General features: G+C 37.3%; 1 protein-coding gene across 5 annotated transcripts in view; it reads left to right on the top strand.

The window, feature by feature from the left end:
• Window positions 1-4,603: 4,603 nt before the first annotated feature.
• kcnh6a (potassium voltage-gated channel, subfamily H (eag-related), member 6a) overlaps window positions 4,604-25,401 on the top strand; it is a 41,336-nt gene continuing 20,538 nt past the window's right edge. The window contains exons 1-6 of one of the 5 annotated variants that reach the window (XM_051889821.1): window positions 4,604-5,284; window positions 9,218-9,448; window positions 15,163-15,315; window positions 16,222-16,325; window positions 16,404-16,653; window positions 20,956-21,158. In XM_051889821.1, the coding sequence (XP_051745781.1) occupies window positions 5,209-5,284; window positions 9,218-9,448; window positions 15,163-15,315; window positions 16,222-16,325; window positions 16,404-16,653; window positions 20,956-21,158 (1,017 nt within the window). In that variant the 5' untranslated portion in view covers window positions 4,604-5,208. The remainder of the gene's footprint in view (window positions 5,285-9,217; window positions 9,449-15,162; window positions 15,316-16,221; window positions 16,326-16,403; window positions 16,654-20,955; window positions 21,159-25,401) is intronic. The other 4 variants (XM_051889818.1, XM_051889820.1, XM_051889817.1 and 1 more) reach the window with 4 other exon arrangements.

Raw genomic sequence — 25,401 nt, 5'->3', positions numbered from 1 at the left:
TAAATGTGAACAAAAATTAGATATTGTGTTGTAAATTGAAAATGTAATGTGTTACTATACTAGTTACTTGAAAAAGTAATCTGATTACGTAACTCAAGTTACTTGTAATGCCCAATCTGGGAACATTTTGCCAGCTGGGTAGATTTCCTCAAAAAACACTTAGCTAACAAATGTCAAAATCAAAACTCATGAATTAAAATGTCATTTCAGATCAGCCAGCTTTGAGTTCACCAAAACATTTCACAGCAATGCTAGATATTCACAGAGAGGGGCATCGAGTTGCCAGAATTTGGCTTGAGTTGAGTCCTATGTAAAGAAATTGGGCCATATTAGATGAGTCATTTGTAGTGTGGCAACAAGGGCAACTGAGAGCCATAATTACATGCTGTCCTTGCTGATGTACTTTAAAGGAGTATTAAAGGCTAACAACATTTAAGGTATCAGAAAGGGAATACTTAGAACAATGTATGACGCATAGTCTGATAGCATCTGGATGGGCTTCTGGTTCCAAGTTAAATATTGCACTAAGAAAAATCATTATAGGCAGCTTATTTCTGGATCTGTGGGTAATATGGGCATGAGAAACACAGAAGAAAGTCCCTGCAGTAAGATCAATATTAATATCCCAATAATATCAAAATCCCAGTGATTTAGAATAATCGTCAAAATATCTGTTCACAACTTTTTACAACATGCCAGCTTGAATCTGATCAGTACAGAGCCACTAACGGGATATGGTGATGGAAAAAAAATATGATATAAAAAGGGAAAACTATATTTCGAAGCTTTTGCGTTCTCTTGCAAAATTGCGTTCCCCTGAGAAACTTTGCTTTTGCTCGCAAAACATTGCTGTTCTCTCACAAAACTATTGTGTTCCCCCAAGAAACTTTGCCTTCACTCGCAAAAGCACTAAAATAGTTTTTTATCCCCCTCCCACCTCATATTATTTCCATCCATGCGTGCAAACAAAGTTTCTCAGGGGAACTCAATACTTTTCTGAGAGAAAGCAAAATCATTGAAATATAATTTTTTTCCACCCATCCCATTTCTTTTAGTGCAGGGATGGGCAGCTCTGGCCCTCGAGGTCCACTTTCCTGCAGATTTTATCTCCAACCCTAATCAAACACACCTGAACACGAGAGGTCCAGCATCCAGTTCCTCCTCTGTGGACCTAATGGGTGAAGCTTGACCTCATTTAGGTTTAGGTATAGGGTTATGGGTAGGGTTATGGTGTGGCTGGACCCTCAAGCTCCACCCATTAAGAGAGGCTGCAGTGAGCAGCCTCTCTCTGAACAAGAGAAGGTCTTCAGGATTACTAGAAAGCTACAGGCAGGTGAGCTTGATCAGGATTGGAGCTAAAATCTGCAGGAAAATTGATCTTGAGTTGCGCAGCCCTGCTTTAGGGGCTCTGCAGGCCTGTGAGAGAGCAAGATAAAAATGAATTTCCCACGATTAATGAAGAGATGTGATTTAAGATGTGTTGGAAGACACATCTCTTCTGTGTCCAGCAGACACCAACAGCACCACTGAAAGCTATAGACGGATATCAGAGAGGTTGTTCAGGCTCTAATCAAACATCTCCTCCTATTTAACCTTAGTCTGACCCCCCAGCGCCACCACGTCTTTACTCAGGCACCCGGAGAATCTGTGCAAAGTACGTCACAATCAGCTAAGCATGTCATACTGTGTCAGATCAATCCACGACCACTGCATTTCTGACGGTTCATTCACACACAGGTTAAGACTGCTTTCAGCAGTGAAACATTTATCTCCTGTTAAAAATGAGAATCACTTAAGTGAGCTTAGTGTGGAAGGTGAGAGGGACAGGATATTACTGGACATATTTGATATCAGTATTTTTTTAGAACAATTTTCATGTGAGACAAGACGTAGCAGTCATTATGATCAAACAGATTTTGAACTTTAATAGGATAATACTGTATGGGAGATCAGATGTTTTTCTCAGAGTCTGTCCTCTCCGATGTGTTTGTATATGGTTAGGAAGCAATCAGTTCTGGGATACTGGAAGTATGTGGGACAGATAAAACACTTCAGTAGTGGTGCTCTCATTTGGCTAGACACCGATGTGGGATTTTCCATTCTGGAATCTTACTGAAACCACTAGAGAGGTGACAGAGAGAGATCACACTGTTATTTAGGCTGATGAAGAGACTATTGCTGCGTTTCTATCATTCTTCATACAGCAATGCAGAGCAATTTAACTTAGGGGCCATTTACACAACACCATTTTCAACTTAAAAACTGAAAACTTTTTATCCATTTTGGCCACGCATTTACACAACGGCAGCGTTTTTGGAACTGAAAACGCAAATTTTTGAAAACGGGTTTAAAAGTGCAAGTTTTTGAAAACGATACCATTTTTGTCCTCGTGTAAACTACAAAAATGTGAATTTGTGAAAATGGTGAAGTAATTTGCATGCGTATTACATGTTCAGTCTGTATCCCTGCCCACGGACAGTCTGATCGTAAGAAGGTTATTAACCAAAGTCCCTTTCAAGGAAAGTCTGTTCACTCGGCGGCCATATTTGCAACCGGCTATTTTGGGCATCCAAGTGCCAGTTGCATAAACATAGCCATTATGTTAAGACTGTACTAGTACTAGTATGACCAACTAGCAGTTAGTCAAGGGGCAATCAGTCTTACTTTTTAAGTATCAAATTAGACCAATCTACGTTTTTATGTAACAGACTTAAAACAGTCATGAACAGTATTAAAAAAAAAAAAAAAATGTGATGTCTAACTTGTAAGACTAGTCTTAGCAGTTTATGCAACCGGCCCCAAGTCCTATCTATTTGAATTGGGGAAATCCTGAAATCTCAAAAAGTGCTTGCCGAACTAACATATTTCAAATCTGCAACAAAATCTGACATGAACTGTCCCATAAATGTTGTTTCTTACGCTCAAATACCCTGTGCATGTGCAGTCCTAAGTGCTAGTCTCAGGTTTCTATGGGAACCGGAGCTTCTAACGGCAGCTACAGTGACACAATTAATTTACAGGGTTGGAGCTATAGGGATACAGCTAAGATAAGACTGTCCTACTGGGCATGCACACATTAATATTGCGTCATTTTTGTCACACTGAACAACAATTAATTACTGTATTTGCATTATTGTAAGGGTAGGATTTTAGGATTGGGGTAGGTGTAGACATTAATAAACAATCTGATACACACAATCTGATAAGTAGACAATTTAATTTATTGTTCTTTTATGGCCAGATTTTGCGTCACTTCTGGCCATAGCTGCATCCAGTATTGCCAAGTCTGCGGTTTTCCCGTGGAATTGAGCTACTTTAACACCACTAACACAGTTGTTTTCCATGTCCTCAGGCTGAAGCAACCCCAATTAACATGATATTTAACCCCTGGGATGCGAATTTTACCTGGGGAACCCTGCCAAAAAGTGGATTTTTTTCCCCAGAACGTGGGGGTTCCCCCCTGAAACGGTAGTTTTGAGTAGCAATTGGGCGGGTTTTGTTGTGAAAACCTTTCTGTATCCCTTCTAGCCACAATCTAGAATGTGGGACATATTCCAACATATTGCACGTTGCAGTTTCTCCTATTCATAAGTAATAGGAGTGCATCGCTGAAAATTGTACTTTGAATCATACTTTGTCTACTCTTTAAACAGCATCATGGTGAAAATATAACACAGCGTTTTGCTTCGGTGGTTGAGTGGAATTGACAGGACATCAGTTTCTTTTCTTTTTTCCTCTCGGTTTGGCATAAAACACTGTGTTCGTAGTCATCCAGTTTGAAATGTTGACTACACGGAGGTTTTTCAGATTTTCCGTATTTACGATTCTTTGCGGACTTTAGCCACAGCCTACAACGTGCTGGATCCTTCCAAGCAAAAGTAACTCACTCCCGTTAAATGTTTACTCTTTGAATTCTTGCACCCGGGAACAATTCAAGTCGACACCAGTATGACTAAAAGTTTGCTAAGTAGTATTTCCTACTAAAGCAAGCGTTATTTGACTCCGGTGAGTGTATCCATAGCAGCCTGGTGTGGGAGTGGCCTTGGACGGCAACAGGCCCAGTGCATTATGGGTGTTGCAGTTTTTCTACATTGGCAAAAGGGACAACAACAGCCTTTTTCTTTGTTTCCTCTAGTCAGGTGGCAGCGATTTCAAAATAAGTTGCTTCGCCTTTCTACTACATAGGCAGCCATGTTTTATTGAAAGCCCATTTTGCCAACAGTGAAGTACCTCTTTAAGCCTGAGCGTTGCTTGGCGACAGTCAAAGCTCCACACTTTGGCTTTGTTTGGAACTATTTTGGTTGTCAGAAAATAGTCCTATGAACTAATTGTCCATATTTGGTCTGAAACGCCAATTACTTGATATTTTGCTTGTTTGTATATAGTAAAATATCAAGAAATTTGCCGTTATTATTATTGTTGTTGTTACATTTACAACACTTAAAACATGACAACTTGACCCAACCTGACATGAAAGATTCATGAATTCACAAAAAATTAAGTTACTAAGAAAAAAAAAAATCACAAACATTTTATCACAAACATTTAAATGAGCGTCTGCTAAATGCCTTAAATGTATACGACAGTAGTGAAAGGTAGTGTGCTGTTATGGTGTTTGGTGGAAATGTTGTGCTCGTTGGTGGACTGCATCCCACTAGGACATAGATAAACGCTCTCTGAGAGAGGGAGAAAGAGAGAGAGGAGCATGAGCGCGCATCTGCCTTCTGTCAAAAGTGACAGCTGTGTCCACTGCCTCCCCTGTGAACGCAACGTACCATTATTCCACAACGAGCTTCATCAGCCAAGCCGCACGCTGCCTCTGAGGTGTCGGCGTCAGTTCTGCTGTCTCGCGTTGTTCTTCTATTTATGTTTCGTCTGGTTTCAGGGAGCATATCCATGCGTTGCCACAGCTCGGAGCGACATTTCATGTGACGGCGCGAGAGTTTCGAGTCCCAAAACTGCAAGACATTTGCTTTCATTCAAACCGGCTTTCTTTTATTTTGCATTTAGACTTGGCGACTTTTCACTTTCGCGAGGATCCCATAGGCATTCACGTGTCCTTTTTGTTTAATGCTGAGGCTATAAACACTTGCTTCCTGTACAATGTGTTCGAGTTCTAGATTATCTTCTTTTGTCTTGCTCGGTCGTCCTTGAAAGAGACAGAGAGAACCAGAATAAGAGGGCTCTTGAATCTGTCCACGCGTGAAAATGCCTGTGCGCCGGGGACACGTCGCTCTTCAGAACACCTATCTGGACACCATCATCAAGAAATTCGACGGGCAAAGTGAGTTTAAAAACTTTTTATTTCCTTTCGTTGGGTTAGAAGGTATTTTATAGCCCAGAAATGTGTTATTGTAGTCTAAAATATAGATATAGCAATGTTATTGTTTATTGATCAATTGGGGTCGTATACGCACTCCGTGAGAAACTGTCAGAGAGCGAGCGGCCATTGGAAGTGTGCAGGTCAGTCATGGGTATCAGTTTGTGATTTGATTTGCATGGCAGTTGATCATCAATCGAGAGCAAATCAACAGACCCGGCTTATTTTATATACATTATGTAAATGCAAAAGAAAAATTAATCTATGACTAATATGGAAAATTGCTAACAACCATCTGCCCCTTTGTTATTCAATTCTTCTCTGTATATGCATGTGTTTATTTATGTCGTGCACCTGCTTTGTTCATTCAATCATGTTTCCTGATTTTGGACAGATGTGTCATTACACTAGGGAATTACATTTGCATAATATAGGCTACCATTAGTTATTTAACAATGTCCTGTTTTACCACAGTTGTCCTGTAATGTTTGCCCCTTCCACTCTCTTGTTTCAAAGTCTAAAAGAGGGAGCAGCATTTTTTAACAGGTTTCCAAGTTTTATCTTTATGAAGAGCCCTTTGAAATTTGAAATCCAAATCATAACCTTAATCTCTGTCCATATGCCCCAATTTCCTTAAATCTATAGTCTTACCCCATGGTAAACCAAAAGCTTGACCTATGCCTGTTCTGTAAGGCCCTTAATGAGGCTTCTTCCCCACAGGTCAAAATAAAAAAGGTTACAGTACCTAGTAAAAGTTTTTCTTTTTTTATACAGGTGAAAATATAAGTTTCTGCAGGGGTTTCAAGCATTTCAGTAATGATAAATGTTATAAGTTAGCCAGAGTCTGCATTCAGGCAAACAGATGCTAACAAAAAAAAATTATATATTGAACAATAAATTATAGGCCTTATATAGCTATTATTCCAATATACCTTTTAATCACCATTGCTTTGTGTACACTATTCATGGTTTACAGTAGTTGTATACTACTTTTGAACCCTCAAAAACATGTAAAAGAGACTTTGTTTTGAATTCTTCTGTTTCATAACTTTGGCCTGCTTTTGCTTTATGTTAGCTAGATTATTTTTGAGCAAATCATTCAGTTATAATTTCTTCTCCCTTTACAGGATGCATCAGTTATCCTATGTGTGTATTGCTAATACCTCATCTTTTAAGTATACAAGCATGTATATATGTGTGCCGGTGCATATAAGCTCCTCCCTTCACTATCAGTTAGGGCTAAGTGTCATTTTGCGGCTGCTAGGCAACCATCTCAGTGCGTTGTGTTCTATTCCTGAAGTAAAAAGGCGATAATGAGTTTGATGCTGAGGGGCATTAAAGTTCCTGTCACCAAACACAATTACCATTCAGAGATGGAGAAACAAGATTCAGAGAGAAAAGCAGGCAGTGTGTGTCCTCAGAGGCACATGTGAAATACCCTTGAATATATAGAATTTTAATTTGCTAAAAGGAGCAAAGAAATATTTCCTTTCCATTCCATCTTAACCGTCTTAAGATGAACTGTGTTGCTCTCCCACCTGTTGAAGCTGATGTGTGATTCAGCTCTTGCTGCAAAAATAGCACTGCTGTCAGCAGATTTCCTGTTCATATCAATGCAGCCATCGGAAATGCAGATAATGATCAGTAGTATAATACAGGAAGAGGAAGAACAAAGAAAAAAGAGAGATATAAAACAGACAAAATAATAACCAAATAAAAAGCAACCCTAAAATCAAGTGTGGGGATATGTATTCAATTTTTTTTTTATAACTTTTTTGTTTTTTTTGATAGACTAAACCAAAAAAAAACATAGCTATGGATTTAAAAATGTTATTAGTTAAAACTATTTTTAGGTCACTAATGATTGTAAAAATTTAGAAGCATTTTCACCAATTATCTCACTTTTAAATTGATTCCAACAATTTATATCCTGTATTGAGGAGAAGAGCTAGTTAAGACAAATGGAAGAAAGCTAGTAACTCTCAGTAAGAAAGTCCAGTTACACAAAAGTTATTTTAATGTTGTAATAATAATAATAATAATAATGTCCATTGTGACAACTTACCCCGTAGGCCTATAATTTGACAACCACAAAAGTTCAGTGTGTGTTAAAGGGATAGTTCACCCAAAAATTATCCCATGATTTACTCACCCTCAAGCCATCCTAGGTGTATATGACTATCTTCATTCAGATGAACACAATCGGAGATATATTTAAAAATATCCTTAGTCCTCCAAGGTTTATAATGGTTGTGAATGGGGGGCTGCGTTTTGAAGCCAAAAATAATGCATCCATCCATTAAAAAAGTAATCCATACGACTCCAGGGGGTTAATAAAGGCCTTCTGAAGTAGGGCTGGGCGATAAAACGATAACGATATGTATCGCGATAGACACGTGATCGATATCAATAAAAAATGTGTTCGATAAAACCTTCGATATTTTTTATTCTTCGTCGGAAGAAAACAGAGGTTGCGAAGCAAGTTTGGTTGCATTAACAAAGGCACTCGCTCTCTGGTAACCTAGCAACAGCTAATCATGTAACAGTATCATATTTGGTTGCGCCATATCGTTGTCTCGTGCTGGTCTGCTGGATTCCTCTTCAGTAACCGGCGACTGATAAGCAGAAAATGAGTGCCGCAGCGAGCGAGGTAATTGTAAATAAAAGAGGAAAAGTCAGCTCGTTAGTATGGCAGTTTTTTGGATATTATAAGTCTGACCATAGTCAGACCAATGTCGTCTGCAAATTATGCAAGACCGTCGTCCCTGCCAAGACTGGTAATACCACGAACTTGATGTACCACCTTAGCCGCGCTCACCCTTTGGAGCACAGCCGTATATAACCAACAACATCTGTAGCTGCAACATTTTAATTATTTGAGTTTTCCATGTTTGTTGACATTTCTGTCTTAACAACTGAGGGGATTATGATCAGAGGAAGGATAAGTTTAAAATAAAAATGTTTAAATGTAATATATTTTTCTCCTGGTCCTTATTTTAAAATGGGTCATAAAAAATATCAATAATTATCGATATCGACCGATATGAAACACTGATATCGTGATACAGTTTTCAGCCATATCGCCCAGCCCTATTCTGAAGCGAAGTGATGTGTTTTTGTAAGAAAAATATCCATATTTAATATTTTATAAATTTAATTAACTAGCTTCCGGCAGGCGACCGTACGCAGAATGTGCAAGTCGACTTGCACCAAATGAGTAATCCTCTGACGCGATGTGTGACGCGGGATGTAGGAGTATCGTAAACTTAGGCGCCTCTCGCGGTAGGGGCTGGGCAACAAGCTCAAGCTCCTCTTCTCTTATATCAAAATCCTCTGAAATTTCTCTTTAAAATCATCGTTTTAGACTTATAATCCGTGACTGGTGATTTGTTTTGCTCTATCCTCTGAGCCTCCGTGTTCATCATTACGTTGTGTGTCAGGTCAAAGGATACTCTTCCGCCGCAAATCGACTTGTGCATTCTGCGTACGGTCGTCCGCCGGAAGCTAGTTGTTTGAATTTATAAAGTTTTAAATATGGATATTTTTCTTAAAAAAACGCATCGCTTCACTTCAGAAGGCCTTTATTAACCCCCTGGAGTCATATGGATTACTTTTTTAATGGATTGATGCATTATTTTTGGCTTCAAAACATGGCCCCCCATTCACAACCATTATAAACCTTGGAGGACTAAGAATATTTTTAAATATATCTCTGATTGTGTTTATCTGAAAGAAGAGAGTCATATACACCTAGGATGGCTTGAGGGTGAGTAAATCATGGAAAAAATTTCATTTTTGGGTGAACTAACCCTTTAAATGCACTTTTTCCCCCTGATAACATTGAAAATGTTCGTTTTAATAAATTTTTCTTTCTTAACTCTTTCTTAACCCGACCAGACCGTAAATTCCTGATTGCTAACGCCCAGGTGAAGAACTGTGGGATTATCTACTGCAATGAGGGCTTCTGTCAGATGTTTGGTTTCTCGCGGGCAGAGATCATGCAGCAGTCCTGCACGTGTCAGTTCCTGGTGGGGCCGGGCACTATGAAGAGTGCCCTGGCACAGCTGGCACAGGCCCTGCTCGGGTCAGAAGAGCGCAAGGTGGAGATCCTCTACTACTCTAAGGAAGGTGGGTTTTAGCGAGAATTTCACTCACACTTTTCCTTATAAACCAAAATTTAGGGCTTGAGACATGATAGGCATGAGTAGAGACAAAACTTTTTTGTCCTCTGCTTTCACACTGACAGCTACTCTCAGTTGTGTGTGAAAGTCTTTTGGCATTATGCTGATGCTCACATCATTACTATAGCAACTAATGCAGATACACCAGATACTGACAACACTGTCTGAACCAGAGGCATCACTAGGCCCTCTTTTAAAAAATTGTGATTAGCTCCGTAATCTGTACTTGAATTCATGATCACCTCAGTCCCCTTTAAAACACATATGAAAACAGCGGCAGGCTTTGGCTCCTCCCCGTCTTTTAGTCAGCATTATTCAGTGTGTTGTTCAATCCACAGCTGGTGCAGCACCAGCGTCAGAAGCAGTGCATGTGTGTATGTGTGTGTATACTTTAATAATACCCTCATCAACACAGGAAAGGGAACAGTCAAATTTCCCCATGTCTTTAATATGTCCGCCTTTTCATTAAAAGAGCCAATGGCCTTTTTGATAGAGTCTTCATCTGTTACTCCAGTGTGCATGTACATTATCTGGACCAGACTGAACCAGTTTTTAGTCTATTTTTTAAAGAGCTGTACATTAGGGTGACCATATGTGCCATTTTTGCATAAAATGTCCCAGTTTTGGTTTTGTTTTAATATTTGCGGAAGGTAATGACTGAAAAATAATTTGACCAATAGCGTACATTATACATAATCGACCAATCGTGGCTTGCGAGAATCCTGGATCTATAGAGAACGGTCAAAGCATTGCAAATACGACAACATTTTAATGCATTGCATGAAGACTGTCAGTAAGAACAGTGGCTTGCACAGACCTCCGTGTAGAAATCGCGTTCCTAAATCGCGTTCCGGGGGCACATCAGTATGACCACTTTCACGATTAAAGAGGCAAGGGGCCATTTTAGACAATTTAGAAATCCTGGACAGGACGCGTCCTGGGAAAATGGCACATATGGTCACCCTATGTACATGTCAACCCTTTACCTACACTAACTTTCAAAAGTTTGGGGTCTGTAAGGCATTTTTTTTTTTTTTAAGAAATACTTTTATTCAGCAAGGAGGCAATCAAATAGATGAAAAGTGACAGTAAAGCCCCTCCTTCATCCCCAGCTCCTCCTCTCATCCACAGTAAGGACACCCATAAGACCTTCGTTCATCTTCGGAACACAAATTAAGATATTTTTGATGAAATCCAAGAGGTGACTCGTCCATAGACAGCGATATAGTCACCACTTTCAAGGTCCAGAGAGGTACTAAAAACAGCGTATAAGAATGACACAGATGAGATGATATTGTTGAATAAAGTCATTATTTTTGTTTTGTTCTTGCGCACAAAAAGTATTCTCGCCGCTTCATAAAATTAATTTTGAACCACTGCAATCATGTCGACTGTTTTAATGATGTCTTTAATACCTTTCTGGACCTTAAAAATAGTGGTTATATTGCTGTCTATGGACGAGTCATTAACCTCTCAGATTTCATCAAAAATACCTTAATTAGTGTTCTGAAGATGAACGAAGGTCTTACGGGTTTGGAACGACATGAGGGGGAGTAATTGATGACAGAAATTTCATTTTCTAACCCTTTAAGAACGTTAATGGTATCTGTAATACATTTATGTTGGTTCTGTTTTGTTTACCTTATAAGCTGGTTATCACTGCACTCCCTGCTATTATCTATGCTAAGATGCATGGATGGGCAGGGAGTTCTTATCCAGAACAGAACCACCAATCCAAACTGTTTGCTAATTGTCAATCATCATTGACAGTAGTGGTCCTAAAAGAAATGTTTCCGCAATTATCATTATAGTTGTGGTGTGGATTCTGTGGATTATGCTATTACAATGATGATTGACAATTAGCAAAAAGTTTAGATTGGCGGTATGGTTCTGTTGTGTTATTGTCCTTGGTGTTACCGTTATAGTTACCGTCCAGAGACCAGCTGAGGGCCTGTGTGTCTAACAGAGCCACCCATCCCACTGGCTCTGTCTTCATGTCTTTAGTCTCCTCAGCCAGGAGCAGATGAATGGAGTCACTGGCTCTCTGCACGTCGTTACGCCAGTGTTTGTGCGTGTGTGCATTCATTGTAGCTCAGCTTGAAAGTAGACAGGTGTTCCTTCGGCTGGGAAGCAGTGCACTGATAACATTACCATGACAACAGGACTCCGGAGACTCACACCCCTATCACTAAACGAATGCACTCTGAGCTCAGATGCACGCATATGCTGACATGCACATGCTCACATGTGCCGCAGCCCCTCTGTTCTTTTTATCCATCACATATTTTAGTTGATACAGCATCTCGATCTGTGTCACAGTTGAGCTGGAGACTGAACAGCACCTTTGTGTGTGTGTGTGAGGGCAGGGTCTATATTTAGAGTGGTTGATGGCCTGCTTTAGTCAAGAGCTGAGGGGGGTCTGGCTGACTTTAATCATGCTGTTCTTTCTCTGGTTTTTCTGTCCTTCTTCCCATCACTCCCTTCTCATTCCTGTAACTCTCCCTTTCTGCTCTGCGTTCTTATTTCTTTGATTTGCATCAAGCCCTTTTTTCACTCTCTCATTTATCTCCTTTATTACCTTTCTGCTCATCGTCATGTCTGTTTTAAAAGTACAACTCATGATGCTTTGATTTCTCTCATGCTGTATGTCATAAAGAGAGTATATATTTTTAAAGCCTCTTAGCCAAAATATAAGTGACCTCTCTAAATGTTCTCAGTGCATCTGTGTGTTTGTTGTGGAGTTTTAGAGACTAGGAAGTTTAACTAATTAGAAATGACCCTCAGGGGTGAAATTACTTGTACGTGAACCGGATGTGGAATGACAGAACTGGTGTCTTCTGAATTAGCAGATTCTCTTTAATTTGAAATACTTCCATACAAACATTCCAAAGTTTTTCATCTACACTACTGTTTAAAAGTTTGGGGTCAGTAATATTTTTCAAAGAAGTCCCACCAAAGCTGCATTTATTTGATTGAAAATTTATCACAATGTAAAGTAACTGTTTTCTATTTTAAGTCAAGTCCAGTCACCTTCTTCATGCAGTGCTTTATGCAATGCAGATTGTTTGAAGCAGCTTTACAGTAATAAACAGGAAAATAATGATTCAGTGCTGCAAACAGACAATAGTAAATGGTCATATCAGTTCAGTTTTGTTCAATAACTGTAAAGTTCATCAATTATGAAACAAGTTCAATTCAGCTATAAAGCAGCTCTAGAGAAAACATTGGTGTCATCATGCTGCTCAGTTAAGTTCTCATCCGATAGGGTCAGTGCAGTCAAATCAATAATATTGCTGAATATTTAGTTCAATCTCCATCAGGTGACAGGATAGAGAAAAAAAACCTTGGGAGAAGCCAGGCTCAACCAAGGGACCAGTTCTCCTCTGGCCAAATGAAGGAACTTAGTGTGATTATGATTCCAGGCTGCATCACAAGTCAGATTGTGGGTTGATATCATTCAGAATATTTCATCCAGGTTCTTCTACCTGAAGATCGGGATACTCACGCCGGCATTTGTTTGGAAGGAGTTATAGCTGGCCATAGAGGTTGAGGATCTGTTTGTTGAGGATCTGTGCCGATGGTCTTCATAGGTGGTCGGTCTGTCTCTATTCTAGTTGTTGTGGTCTCTGGTGACATTCAGGGGTGCGTTGTGATCACCTCTTGGGTGCGGGTCTACCATCTGGTCTGAATAGACCGGATCCAGCTGACTATGGTAACCTTGGGATAAGGATGAAACAGAGAGACTAATATAAGTGTAGATGCCATTATGGCAAGTACATAAGATGTTATAGGAAGTGTTCCTGGTTCTGGTTGACCTAATTTATGCAGCCTAATAATCCTTTAAATTATTTGAATTATAGAAGTGTGATAGTGTGTACGTGTATGCTAGGTTTAATGTGAACGTGAAGGACTAAAATGTGATAGGAGCTCGCTCAAGTATTGAAGAACTAAACTATTCAGGTAATCAGCAAATTTTAAAATGTATGCAGTGTTGACTGGTCATACTGATGGTTATACTTCCTGGTTCTAGTAAGAACTCTAGCTGGACTAGCTGGAGTCTGTTTATTAAGCATGCAGGGCAACCATCCAGTAAGGCATTACAATAATCTAGCCTTAAGGTCGTGAATGCATGAATTTACTTCTCTGCATTTGACACTGACAGCATGTGTCGTAATATAGAGGTATTTTAAGATGAAAAGATGCGATATTACAAATGCTAGAAATGTGGCTTTCAAAATGAAAGAATGCTATCAAATAACATATCCAGGTTCCTTACTGATGACAAACACTTGACAGAGCAGCCACCAAGTGTTAGACAGTATCCTAGGTTATTACGTGCAGAGATTTTTGGTCCAATAATTAAAACCTCTGTTTGTTTGTTTTTTTCAGAATTTAGTGGTAGGAAATGACTAGTCATCCGATTTTTATATCAACTATGCATTTCATTAGTTGAATTAGTATGTTTCATCAGGCTGCAAAGAAATAATATCATCAGCGTAACAATGAAAACTGATGCCATATCCCAAGGAAACTAATGATATATCCCAAATGTAGCATATACAGGGTGAAGAGCAATGGTCCTAGTACTGAGCCTTGGGGTACTCCATACTGAGCTTGTGATCGATATGATACCTCTTCATTTACTGCTACAAATTGATAACAGTCAGATAAGTACGATATGAACCATGCTTATGCAGTTTCATTAATGCCAACTTAATTTTCAAGTCTATTTAAAAGAATAGTGTCAAATGTCTAGTAACACTAACAGAGAGATGCAACCACGATTGGATGATAAGAGCAAGGAATTTGTAACTCTAATGAGAGCAGCCTCAGTACTATGATATGTTCTAAATCCTGACTGGAAATCTTTAAAGATACCATTTCACTCTAGGAAGGATCATAGCTGTGAGGATACTGGCTTTTTTCATGTTTTTGACAGAAAAGGGAGATTCATGATCGTTCTGTAGTTAACTAATTCTCTAGGATCAAGTTTTAATTTATTTTAAAATGTAATTTATTCCTGATAAATGTAATTATGTAATTAACGTTTAATTTTTAGCAGCATTACTCCAGTCTTTAGTCTCACATGATCCTTCAGAACTCATTGATATTCTGATTTGCTGCTCAAGAAACATTTCTTATTATTATCAATGTTATAAACATGGGAATGGCATAAAATTTTATTTTATTTTATTAATGCTGCCTGTGGTGGGGTAATAACAGCACTCTTTAAACTTTAAATTAATTTGCACCTTTTAGGTATGAGTTGTAGATTTATAAACTATTTTAATTCGTAGTCAATAAATATGAGAACATTATATCAAAGTTTTAAGACATAGTGTAAAAATTACACAGACAATGAAAGAATGTGTTACAGCTCTCCATGGTCTCCCCGATTTTTTAGATTTATGTTTCCTCAAAGTCATGGACTTCAAACCCCCTGATGGGCAGCACCTGTGTGTGGGTGTCTTATTGTGTGTTTGTGTAAGTGTGAGTGTGTTTGGACTACTCACAGCCCTCACACTGGTATTTATAACAGCTCTTCATGAAAACGAAACTAAATTTCTGCTGTATTTTGTACTCAAACATCTCTGCTTGCTGACATCCCTGTTAACTACATTAATTCTCTTTCTCTCCTGTCTCTCTCTCTTGGCCTTTCAGGAACATGTAGGCCATGTTTAGTTGATGTTGTTCCAGTAAAGAATGAGGAAGGAGTCGTAATCATGTTCATCCTAAACTTTCAAGAGCTTTTAGACCCGTCTATGAAAAAAGGTGGCATTAAACAGCGGATGACACACAGCTGGCTACAGGCAGGTGCGTGTCCCCCCTTTGTCTGTGTGTGCAGAGATTATGCCCTTTCTGTAACAGCCTTATAAGGTAAACACATTGACTGCTGTGCTTGGTGTGACGGTTGGTGTGTAGGTGTAGCTAGAGGCAGCATTTGATAAAGATGGTGTCAGATTTTGGTGTCAGTGTTTATGTATATGAGAAGTGTGTGTGAATGCCTGGCTCATCATTTCTGTTCAGTGGTGCATTTAACTTTTATATTAGACACTATGAGATATTTAGCTGCCATAAGTTAAAAATGGATGAAACTACTTTTATTTGTTTTTAAATATGTAAATTATTATCAATATATTTAATGATATTATATGTTGACAAATAAAATTGCAATATTATTGATATTAATAATAACATGCATATACAACAACTGATATAAAATAAAAGAATGTAAATTATTATCATTATATTATATTATATTATATTATATTATATTATATTATATTATATGTTAACAAATAATTATTAAATTAATTAAAAATACATTATTATTTTTTTCATTGTCATTATTAATGACAAATATTTGAAGTTATGTAAAGTATATAATATTTGAAATTATTTTATTTATGTTTTTAAATATATACATTTTTATTATTAATATTAAATAGTAATATTAAACAATAATATTTTTAGTATTAATATCAATAAAACAATTATCATTAAATCATATGAGAGAAATGAGAGAAAATTGGGTCTTCTCCTGCTTTACAGGTTTTAAAAAAGATCTCATCATTATCACCCACTGTACTCAGATTTGTCAGATATTAATAAAAGGACCTACCAGACTTCAGAACGCATTTCTCACCAGTTATGTCCTCTGAGATTTGAGCCAAAAAACATCTTCCTCTTGCATTATTTAAGCTTGTGTTTCTGTCTCAGGTCAGAGACGCAAGATGAGGCTTAGAATGCCCTCTCTCCGTGTGAAACGGCAGCCTTCCCTCCCTAAGGACCACTTTGAGGGAGTGGTGGTGGACTACCTACAGGTACATGCGTGCAAATGCAATACATAGTTCATAATCCTACAGACACGTGATTACAGCTTCCCTCTGCGTGTCCTGCAGCCCTCTCATGAGGAGGTGGCTCTGAAAGACCTCCAGATGTCTCCAGACAGCTGCTTGAAATCAGAGACCCAGGCCTTGATTCAGCAGACCCCCTCCTCATGTGGCTTCTCATCCCCACTCTCACGGCCCTCAGACCGGCTAGAGCCCAGTGGACCCCCTCTCAAACACAGCCACTCCAGAGAGAGCGTACACAGTCTGCGTCGGGCATCCTCACTGCATGACATTGACGGCATGAGGGACCAGTGGAGCGGTATGAGTTTTTGTTTGCAGTATTATTTCCACCTTATCAGACAGTATTTGAAGGTCATCAAGGCAATTTTGAATCCAATGTCGGAATAACATCCTGTCTCTGTGTGGTTTGCCGGTTGATTGAAAATATAAAGATGATATCTCATATCACAGTTAAAAGAAGTTTATTTAGATTTATTTTAGTTATGATTCTGTGTTTACCAAGTAATAGTCATTATAGCTATTATATTCTCTTGGATGTCTCTAAAACTCACTTGCATTTGTTCTAGATCATCAGACAAAATGGGGATATAAAATGCCTAACACGGGTTAATGTACTAAAAAACAATCAAGGATAACCCAGTTTCATTTAATAAACATTTACTGCAAACAAAGCCATAATTCACAAAGAAAGGTATTTTAACATTAAGTGTTTTTTTTTTTTTCTCCAAAAGAAAAGGAACAAACACAAAATCCAATCTCTTGGTTTGTCTACAAGCAAAAGGATGATGCTATAATAAAACACAAAGCACATTTTCCCTAATAGAAATCTATTATAATGTAAGGGCTTATCATAAAATATTGTTTGATTCTTTTTTTGGCAGAAGATGTTTATTACAAGTAAAGTCTCAGAGAAATTTTTGGACATTAAGCCACTTTTTTATACACTTTTGTTCAAAAATTTGGGGTCGGTAAGTGTCTTTTTTTAGTTATATTGATCAAAAGTGACTGTAAAGACATTTATAATGTTACAAAATATTTCTATTTCCAATAAATGCTGTTCTTTTGAACATTCTAGTCATCAAAGAAAAAAAAAAAAACATTATCATGGTTTCCACAAAAAAAATATTAAGCAGCACAAGCACAACTGTTTTCAACATTGATAATAATTGGAAATGTTTCTTGAGCAGCAAATCAGCATATCAGAATGATTTCTGAAGGATCATGTGACATTGAAGAATGAGTAATGATGCTGAAAATTTAGCTTTGACATCACAGGAATTAAATTTTAAAATATAGTAAAATAGAAAATTAGTTATAAATTATAAATTGTGATATTAAATAAAAATTCCCAAAAAAACTTAAACAAACGCACACCGTCCGAGGTGCAGGTCAAAGAGAATAAATCTGTATAAATGATATCTGACCGCACACTGATTTGCAAATACTTTATTGTCCAACGTTTCAAGGGACAAAGGCTTGTTGCCGAAACGTTGGACAATAAAGTATTTGCAAATAAATAAAAAAATCACTCTGATACACTGTAAAAAGTAATATTCTATCCCCCGGTTTCACAGACAAGGCTTAAGCTAGTCCCAGACTAAATGCATGTTTGAGCTGTTTTAACTGAAAGCAACTTATACTGACATATCTTAAAATATGTCAGTGCCACTGTTTTGACTCAAGATGTACACCAGTAATGTTTTTTCTAGCGTATGTTTATAATAGCTACTTAAATATCCTAATTGAACTAAGGTCTAATCCTGGCTTAGGCTAAGCCCTGTCTGTGAAACCAGGCCTATATCTACTACATAAAATTTTGGCAACAGGTTACAAGCAATTTTAATAATTAAATTCAACAAGTAGAATTGAGTTAAAATTAATCAAATTAATTCCTTAAATGTCAACCATTTAAAACGAGTAAAATTTAAGTAAAATTTAAACTAAAATATGACTCCTAAATTTTTGCTCTAAGAGTATTCACAAAGCATTTTAGCGCTAAAACTAGCTCCTAAATCTGTGAAACATTAGGAGTAGTCAAGAGGACTCCTAAGTCACTAAGACTAAATCACAAACAGTCCTAATCCAGCTAAAGACACTGTAGCCTACACCATGAGACAATATTGATAGCGCCTTAGGTGCTGAACCTTTTCTTTCATAAATGCAATACATATTTTGATTTATAGATTTGAATCTACGATAAGACGCCAAAAATAAATCTTTAATAAATAAATAAATAATGTCTGATAACCTGTGGCAGTTCTTACAAATGATCGAATAGTGTAAAAAAAAATATTATAAGTGTATTTGGTGTGCTGTCCAAGAGGATCGAGGACTCCGAGCTTGGAATTTATTCAGCCCAGTTTTCTGCATCCCTCCGCCACCCCGTTCCTCACACTCGGCTGATACGGCAACGGGGTGGCGGAGGGATGCAGAAAACTGTCGAGGTAACTATAGGTGAGTCGGCTCTCGCCTGTGTATATATATACCTCCACTCGAGCTGATTAGATAGACCGTTTGAACATACTCCTCTCAAACTTTGCATCATTTGTCGCTTGAAATTCTGCATTCTCTTGAGACGCAGAGATGTAAGAGGCTGACAATTAACTGAACATATACTTTTTAATTAGGCTTTAATTATTTAACTAGGCTTAGCCTACATTTTAAAATCTTTATTTCAATTTGGCAACATTTGTATTTTAAAACCTTTACTTAAATATGGCAACATGATAGCTCATTCTGCAATATTTATATGATTAAATCACTGACAGAGACTCCTCCCCCATCAGCCAATCACTGTCGGCATAGTTAGTAAGCGTGTTGACATCATCCATAGCAACGAGGTCAACCCCGCCCTTACTCTTAGCTTAAGACTTCTCTCTATTCCTTAGTAAAAGTTGGTCTCAGCAGCTTTGTGAATAGGTTTTAAGATAAAACACTTAGCTAAGAACTTTTACTGCTATTTAGGAGAACTCTTAGTGGTAAGATAAAATATTTTGTGAATACAGCCCCTGAATAACAGACAGACGTCAAAGATGAGTTAAGAACTCTTTTTTTTTTATTGCCAACACTGAAGACACCTGACGATAATAAGTAGGATCACTGAAGGAAAGAGAAACACATGAATTAACAGAGGTTTAGATGTTGATGTTGATTTTATTGAAAATGTTTGGTCACCACTATGGTGATCAGTGTTTCTTTTAGTTGGGCAGTTAGACTCTGCTTTTTATGTCAGTTTGTGTTTTTTGTAATGGTGTTTGCTAATTTTACACATTTTTAATGGTTGACTTTTAAGGAATTAATTTGACTAATTCTAACTCTAATTCTTATATGTTGAATTTAATTAATAATATTGCTTGTAATCTGTTGACACAATTTTATTGAGTAGATAGAGCGTATTACTTTTTACAGTGTAGATATGTCATATTATGAGATATAAACTTGCAATTAATTGGAAGATATGAACTTAGAAGTAAAACTAAAGTCTTAATTGTGAGTCATAAAGTGAGAATGACCTTTTTTTCCACAGTGATGGAAACCAGCTTCCATAATTCCACTTTCCAATACGGTGAAAAATGTTCAGTATTCCAAAGCCACTGTGTCAGTATGTTTACCAACGTGAAACTGTTTCCTATAACAGGCTTTTACAGTGGAGAAAATGCCAAAGTTGTAAACATTATTGTCTTTATTCTTGGACTGCAGTTTTATTGGCAGGTAGTGTATATGACAAAGGAAGTGTGAGAGAAGTTTGGTTCTTTGGTTCTTTCATACATTGACTTACTGGGCAGTGTGACTGCCTTTTTAAATCATTTGTCATATGTCTGAGAATTTATATATGACAGAAATGAGCGGGGATTGAGTGGAACAGATGCTTGTCAGCTTATTAGTGCATGCAGCCTTGTTTGATCAGCTGTCCCGTCTCTTAGCTGTGATTAAACTCTTCCATTAGCATTAAATAGGTGTACCGGATATGCTTTCAATGGAAATTAAGTATTATATTTGAATGCATTCTTGACTACATAATAAGTCAAAACCAATTAGCTTAAAATAGAAGTAGCATTTGATAAAAATGAACTAGTATGATATTCTAATATAGTTTATGGAACAAATCCAAAAAGCAGCACAAAGCGTAATGAGCATAACAAAGCGGCCCATTCGAACATTTTAAATTGTATCATTTAAGTCTTTGGAAGTCCAGAATAAGACTTGGTTCCCCGGTGAGATGGGCACATGTGGCGGCCTGACAGGCCTATTTCTGTAGCTGTAGTCCTAATCAATGCTTTTGTGCGACTGTGATTACCCTCAGCCACCCCTGACGCGCCTGCCGCTCTGCATGTGTGTGCGCAAACTCTAAAGAGTTTAATTTGTCACTATACAGGTGTCTAAATGACTCATACGTCTATAATAACAGGTTTTCATCATTGCATACTCAAACAGTGACATAACCGACAATGTAATTGACAGATGCGTACAGGATGGTAGTGCAAGTCACATGGCATGATATTGTTTTGATCAAACCCTGTGATGTTTTTTTTTTTTTTTTCCAATTGTTTTTGACTACTGTGATGAAAACTGACCAGAAGGTGTGATATTTCTTTCTCAGATCTGAAGCCCAGTAACTTCAACTCCACCTCAGACTCTGATTTGATGCGGCACCGCACCATTGGCCGCATCCCTCAAGTGACAATATCCTTCGGCTCGGACCGCCTCAGACCTCCTTCCCCCACGGAGATCGAGATCATAGCACCCAGCAAGATTAAAGACCGCACACAGAATGTCTCAGAAAAGGTCACTCAAGTCACGCAGGTAATATGAAAAAGTACTTGAGGGCTCAGCAATGTATTTCATACATATTTTCATGCAAATTTATTCTTGACTGATTTAGTCACTTGTTCCTTTTCTTTCTGTTTCCTTATTGAAGCCTAGTGATTTTGCCATTTGATCTATTTGATTTATTTATACCCTTATGGTATTGTTGCTATACACATGTTGTAATTTAAAAAAAATAGCCAAGTAATTGTAGATTGTAGAAACCTCAGTAACGTGAAAATTAGGTCTATCAGTCAAGTTACAATTATAATCATTTATATTCTAATGAAATTTTATGTGTAATATGCCAATTAGCTAATCAAATTAATTGCAGTTATCATATATCGTATATTTGTAGCAATAGCCAACAATACATTGTATGGGTCGAAATTATAGATTTTTCTTTTATGCCAAAAATCATAAGGATATTAAGTAAAGATCATGTTCCGTGAAGATATTTTGTAAATTTCCTACCGCTAATATATCAAAAATGTATTTTTGTGAGTGGATATGCGTTGCTAAGGTCTTCATTTGGACAACTTTAAAGGCAATTTTCTCAATATTTTGATTTTTTTGCACCCTCAGATTCCAGATTTTGTATCTCGGCCAAATATTTTCATATCATAACAAACCATACATCAAAGGAAAGCTTATTTATTCAGCTTTCAGATGATGTATAAATCTCAATTTCAAAAAATTGACCCTTATGACTGTTTTTGTGGTCCATGGTCACATATGATACATACACCACTGTTTTTTTGCAGTTCGCAGTGGGTAAGATTTTATACTGTTTTTGAAAGTCTCTTGCTCTTTTAGCTCAATTTATTTGATCAGCAATATAGTAAAACAGTAGTATTATGAAATATTATTACAATTTAGAATAACGGTTGTCTATTTGAATATGTTTTGAATATATTTCTGTGATGGCAAAGCTGAGGTTTCAACTTAAAATGTTAAAAGTGGTTGTTTTTAATATTTCAGATTTTTTTTTCTCTCATATTTTTGTGATCACATATTTTTTCAGGATGCTTTGATAAATAGAATTCTCAAAAGAACAGAAATTGTTTAAAAAAAGAAATATTTTGTAACAATGTAAAAGTCTTTACAGTCACTTTTGGTAAATGTAATGCATCCTTGCAGAATAAAGTAATTAATTTCTTTAAAAAAAAAAAAAAACTTACTGACCCTAAATGTTTAAAAGATAGTTAATATTAGCAGGGAAAAGTTCACAAATAAAAATAAAAATAAAGACATTATTATGGCAGAAAATTTTAATAAATGAATTTATTGAACATACTTTAAGCTGATCTCTCTGTTTCTATTTTGCAATTAAAATTCTTTCTACATGGTTTTAAATTGTTCGTCTATGTAGAGTTAATTGAATTAAAATTCCAATAATTTAATATAACTGCAATGTAACATTTAAGTGACTAATTTGAGTGAAGTCATTTTAAACTAGAAAAATAAAAAATTATCAAGACAAACTGTTGATAGCTTGACAAACCTTATATGAAGATTTACAGTCTTGACATTTGATGGAATTACAGACCTTACAGATTTAATTTCATTCAATGTATTACATTTACTTTGTCATTCCAGTTAAAGTTCCATGAAAATATACATGTAAAAAGATGCAAAGACTGTATACACACCAGAAGTTGCACTAGTTGACATCACAAAAGCTTTCACCCATCCTCATCAGCCAATGAAACGGCTGATGACATCATCTACATGATTTACTATTTTGTAACATCTCCACACAAGCAGTTAGTGACCTATTTACAGAGGACCACTGAGTCCTGTGCTGATGTGGGCAGTGCTTATTGGGCTGTTGTGTAGGGAACGGACACACACTGACACACTTTTCCTACCCTTGTGTTTTATGTGTGATTATTGTACTGGGTATACTGGAATACATGCTCATGTGTTCAAGTTACTTTACATTATGTTTCACATAATGACTGCAAAGATTGTGTGGGCTCCTCGTGCCATGGTTTATATAAAAACTTGAAAGATTTTCCTCAAAGTTTAGAGATAAAGAGTGCAAAGTACTTAAAAGGGTTGCAGTACAGCAGAGAAAGAAGAAGAATCAAGGAAAGACCGTGAAAATGACGGAGAGAAAGAGATTGTATTGGTGACGTCTCTCCCTAGGACACATGTGGGAGACTGTGTGTTGCCCTACCAGTGGAAAAATCAATCATGCTGACAAATCTACTGCCAGCTTGCACATTCCAATCATAAAGCCTGCGTGTGTGTCCGTATTAGTTTTTAATGCAGCATATGACACATTCCAACAGGTGAACTGAACGTTTTTCCCCCTTCTTCCTAATTGTCTAATAATACAGTTTTTTATTATATTTTTTCATTAAGCCCCCACTTATAACTATCTTGATAAATTTGAGTAAGTTCACAAACTATTATTTAAAAGGATGGTTCTGTTAAAAAAAAAAAAAAAAAATCTGTCATCATTTACTCATTCCAAACTTTTTTTTTCTTCAGTGGAACACAGAAGATGTTTTGAAGAATGTTGGTAGCCAAACAGTTTTGGTGACCATTGACTTTGATTATATGGACAAAAATAAAAAAAACACTGAAATATTTCTCAGAATCTCTCAATCTTTTTTGTTCCACAGAAGATAGAAAGTCATACAGGTTTGGAATGACATTTGGCCTCAGATTTGTTGATCCTGCTGCTGTTTAAACTGTATTTTGAAAATATTAAGAGCATTTTAATTTGCGTGAGCATGACCCGTGTGTGGATGACTGTGTGTGTGTGTGTGTGTGTGGTTGCTCTCTGCTGGTGACCTTGGCTTCTAGGGCTAATGGAAGTAGAGGGCAGTGACAGCAGGGGCCAAAGAGACACTGACTGTCTGTTTCTCTACTCGCACACACATCTGTCAAAAGTGTGCATGCAAACATACTCTCTTTCTCTGGCCCTCTCTACCTAGTCTCTCACTCTCGCTTTCTGTCTCACTGTTGCTCACTCTTTCTCTTTCTGTCATTTTCTTGTAATATTCACACATTTTTTTTTATAACACAACTTCTGTTGTTTGTATGTTTAGCTCATTTCTATCCCCTACCCCTAAACATAACCCTGACATGAACCTTTTTTGCATTTTTGCACTTTTAATACATTATTTAGCATGTTCACTAATGCCAATGTATATAATTAGTGTGAAGCTTGTGTATGAGCAATTGAGCATTTGCTTGGTATTATGGTATTAAGGCATATGTGCAGACTGTGTTTGGCATTACGTCCTGAGGTAGAACTGTAACAGGCAATTCCTGGCTTGATAATTGGACTTCGATTTGACACTGAGCAAGAAGGGAAATGATCATCTGCATTGATCTTTGTTGCTATTGATCTGTCTATATAACATGACGTACCTAGTTATGTGACCAGCTGTGCTGTTTTTAGTTGACTGGTCCGCATGTGAGGAGCATTAACCTTTGAATGAAATATGATCATGAATTTTGTGAGGTCCGACAATCACACACAAAAAAAAACCTAGAAATATTAGAGAGGTCATGGAAAAGTTCTGTACTAAGCAGGAGTCATAGACTTGTGGGCAGCTCTGACATATGGCACAGCCTTGGGCAATCCAAGTTCAAGTCCTGGCTTAAAGGGATAGTTCACCCAAAAATGAAAATTATACCATAATACACTCATCCTTAAGCCATCCTAGGTGTGTATGACTATCTTCTTTCAGCCAAACACAGGCGGAGTTATATTAAAAAATATCCTGCCTCTTCCAAGCTTTATAATGGGAGTGAATGGTAACTGATATTTTAAAGCCCAAAAAAGCGCATCCATCCATCATAAAAGTAATCCATAAAGCTCCAGGGGGTTAATAAAGGCCTGAAGCGAAGCAGTGCATTTTTGTAATAAAAATATCCATAATTATAACTTTATAAACGGTAATCACTGGCTTCCGTTAAAGTCCGTCCACGTGTTCACGAGAAAGTCGAGTTCCGGTGCATGACGTAGGATTTAGGCGTAGCATAAGCTTAGGTGAGAGTAGACGCCTCTTGCGGTTTAAACAAATAGGACTGGGCAACAAACTCAAGCTCCTTTCGACATTTCTCTTTAACAATTCTTGTTTTAGACTTCTAACTTGTGAAAGGTGTTTTGTTGCTCTATCCTCTGCACTTGGGTGTTCGTCAATATGTCATGCGTCGGGTCAGAGGTCACTCTTCCGCCAGAACCAGACTCGCGTACGGTTGTTGTCTGAAGCCAGTT

Source organism: Ctenopharyngodon idella, chromosome 3, assembly GCF_019924925.1.
Source record: "Ctenopharyngodon idella isolate HZGC_01 chromosome 3, HZGC01, whole genome shotgun sequence".
Lineage (NCBI taxonomy): Eukaryota > Metazoa > Chordata > Actinopteri > Cypriniformes > Xenocyprididae > Ctenopharyngodon > Ctenopharyngodon idella.
This window is presented reverse-complemented; position numbering and strand designations above follow the sequence as displayed.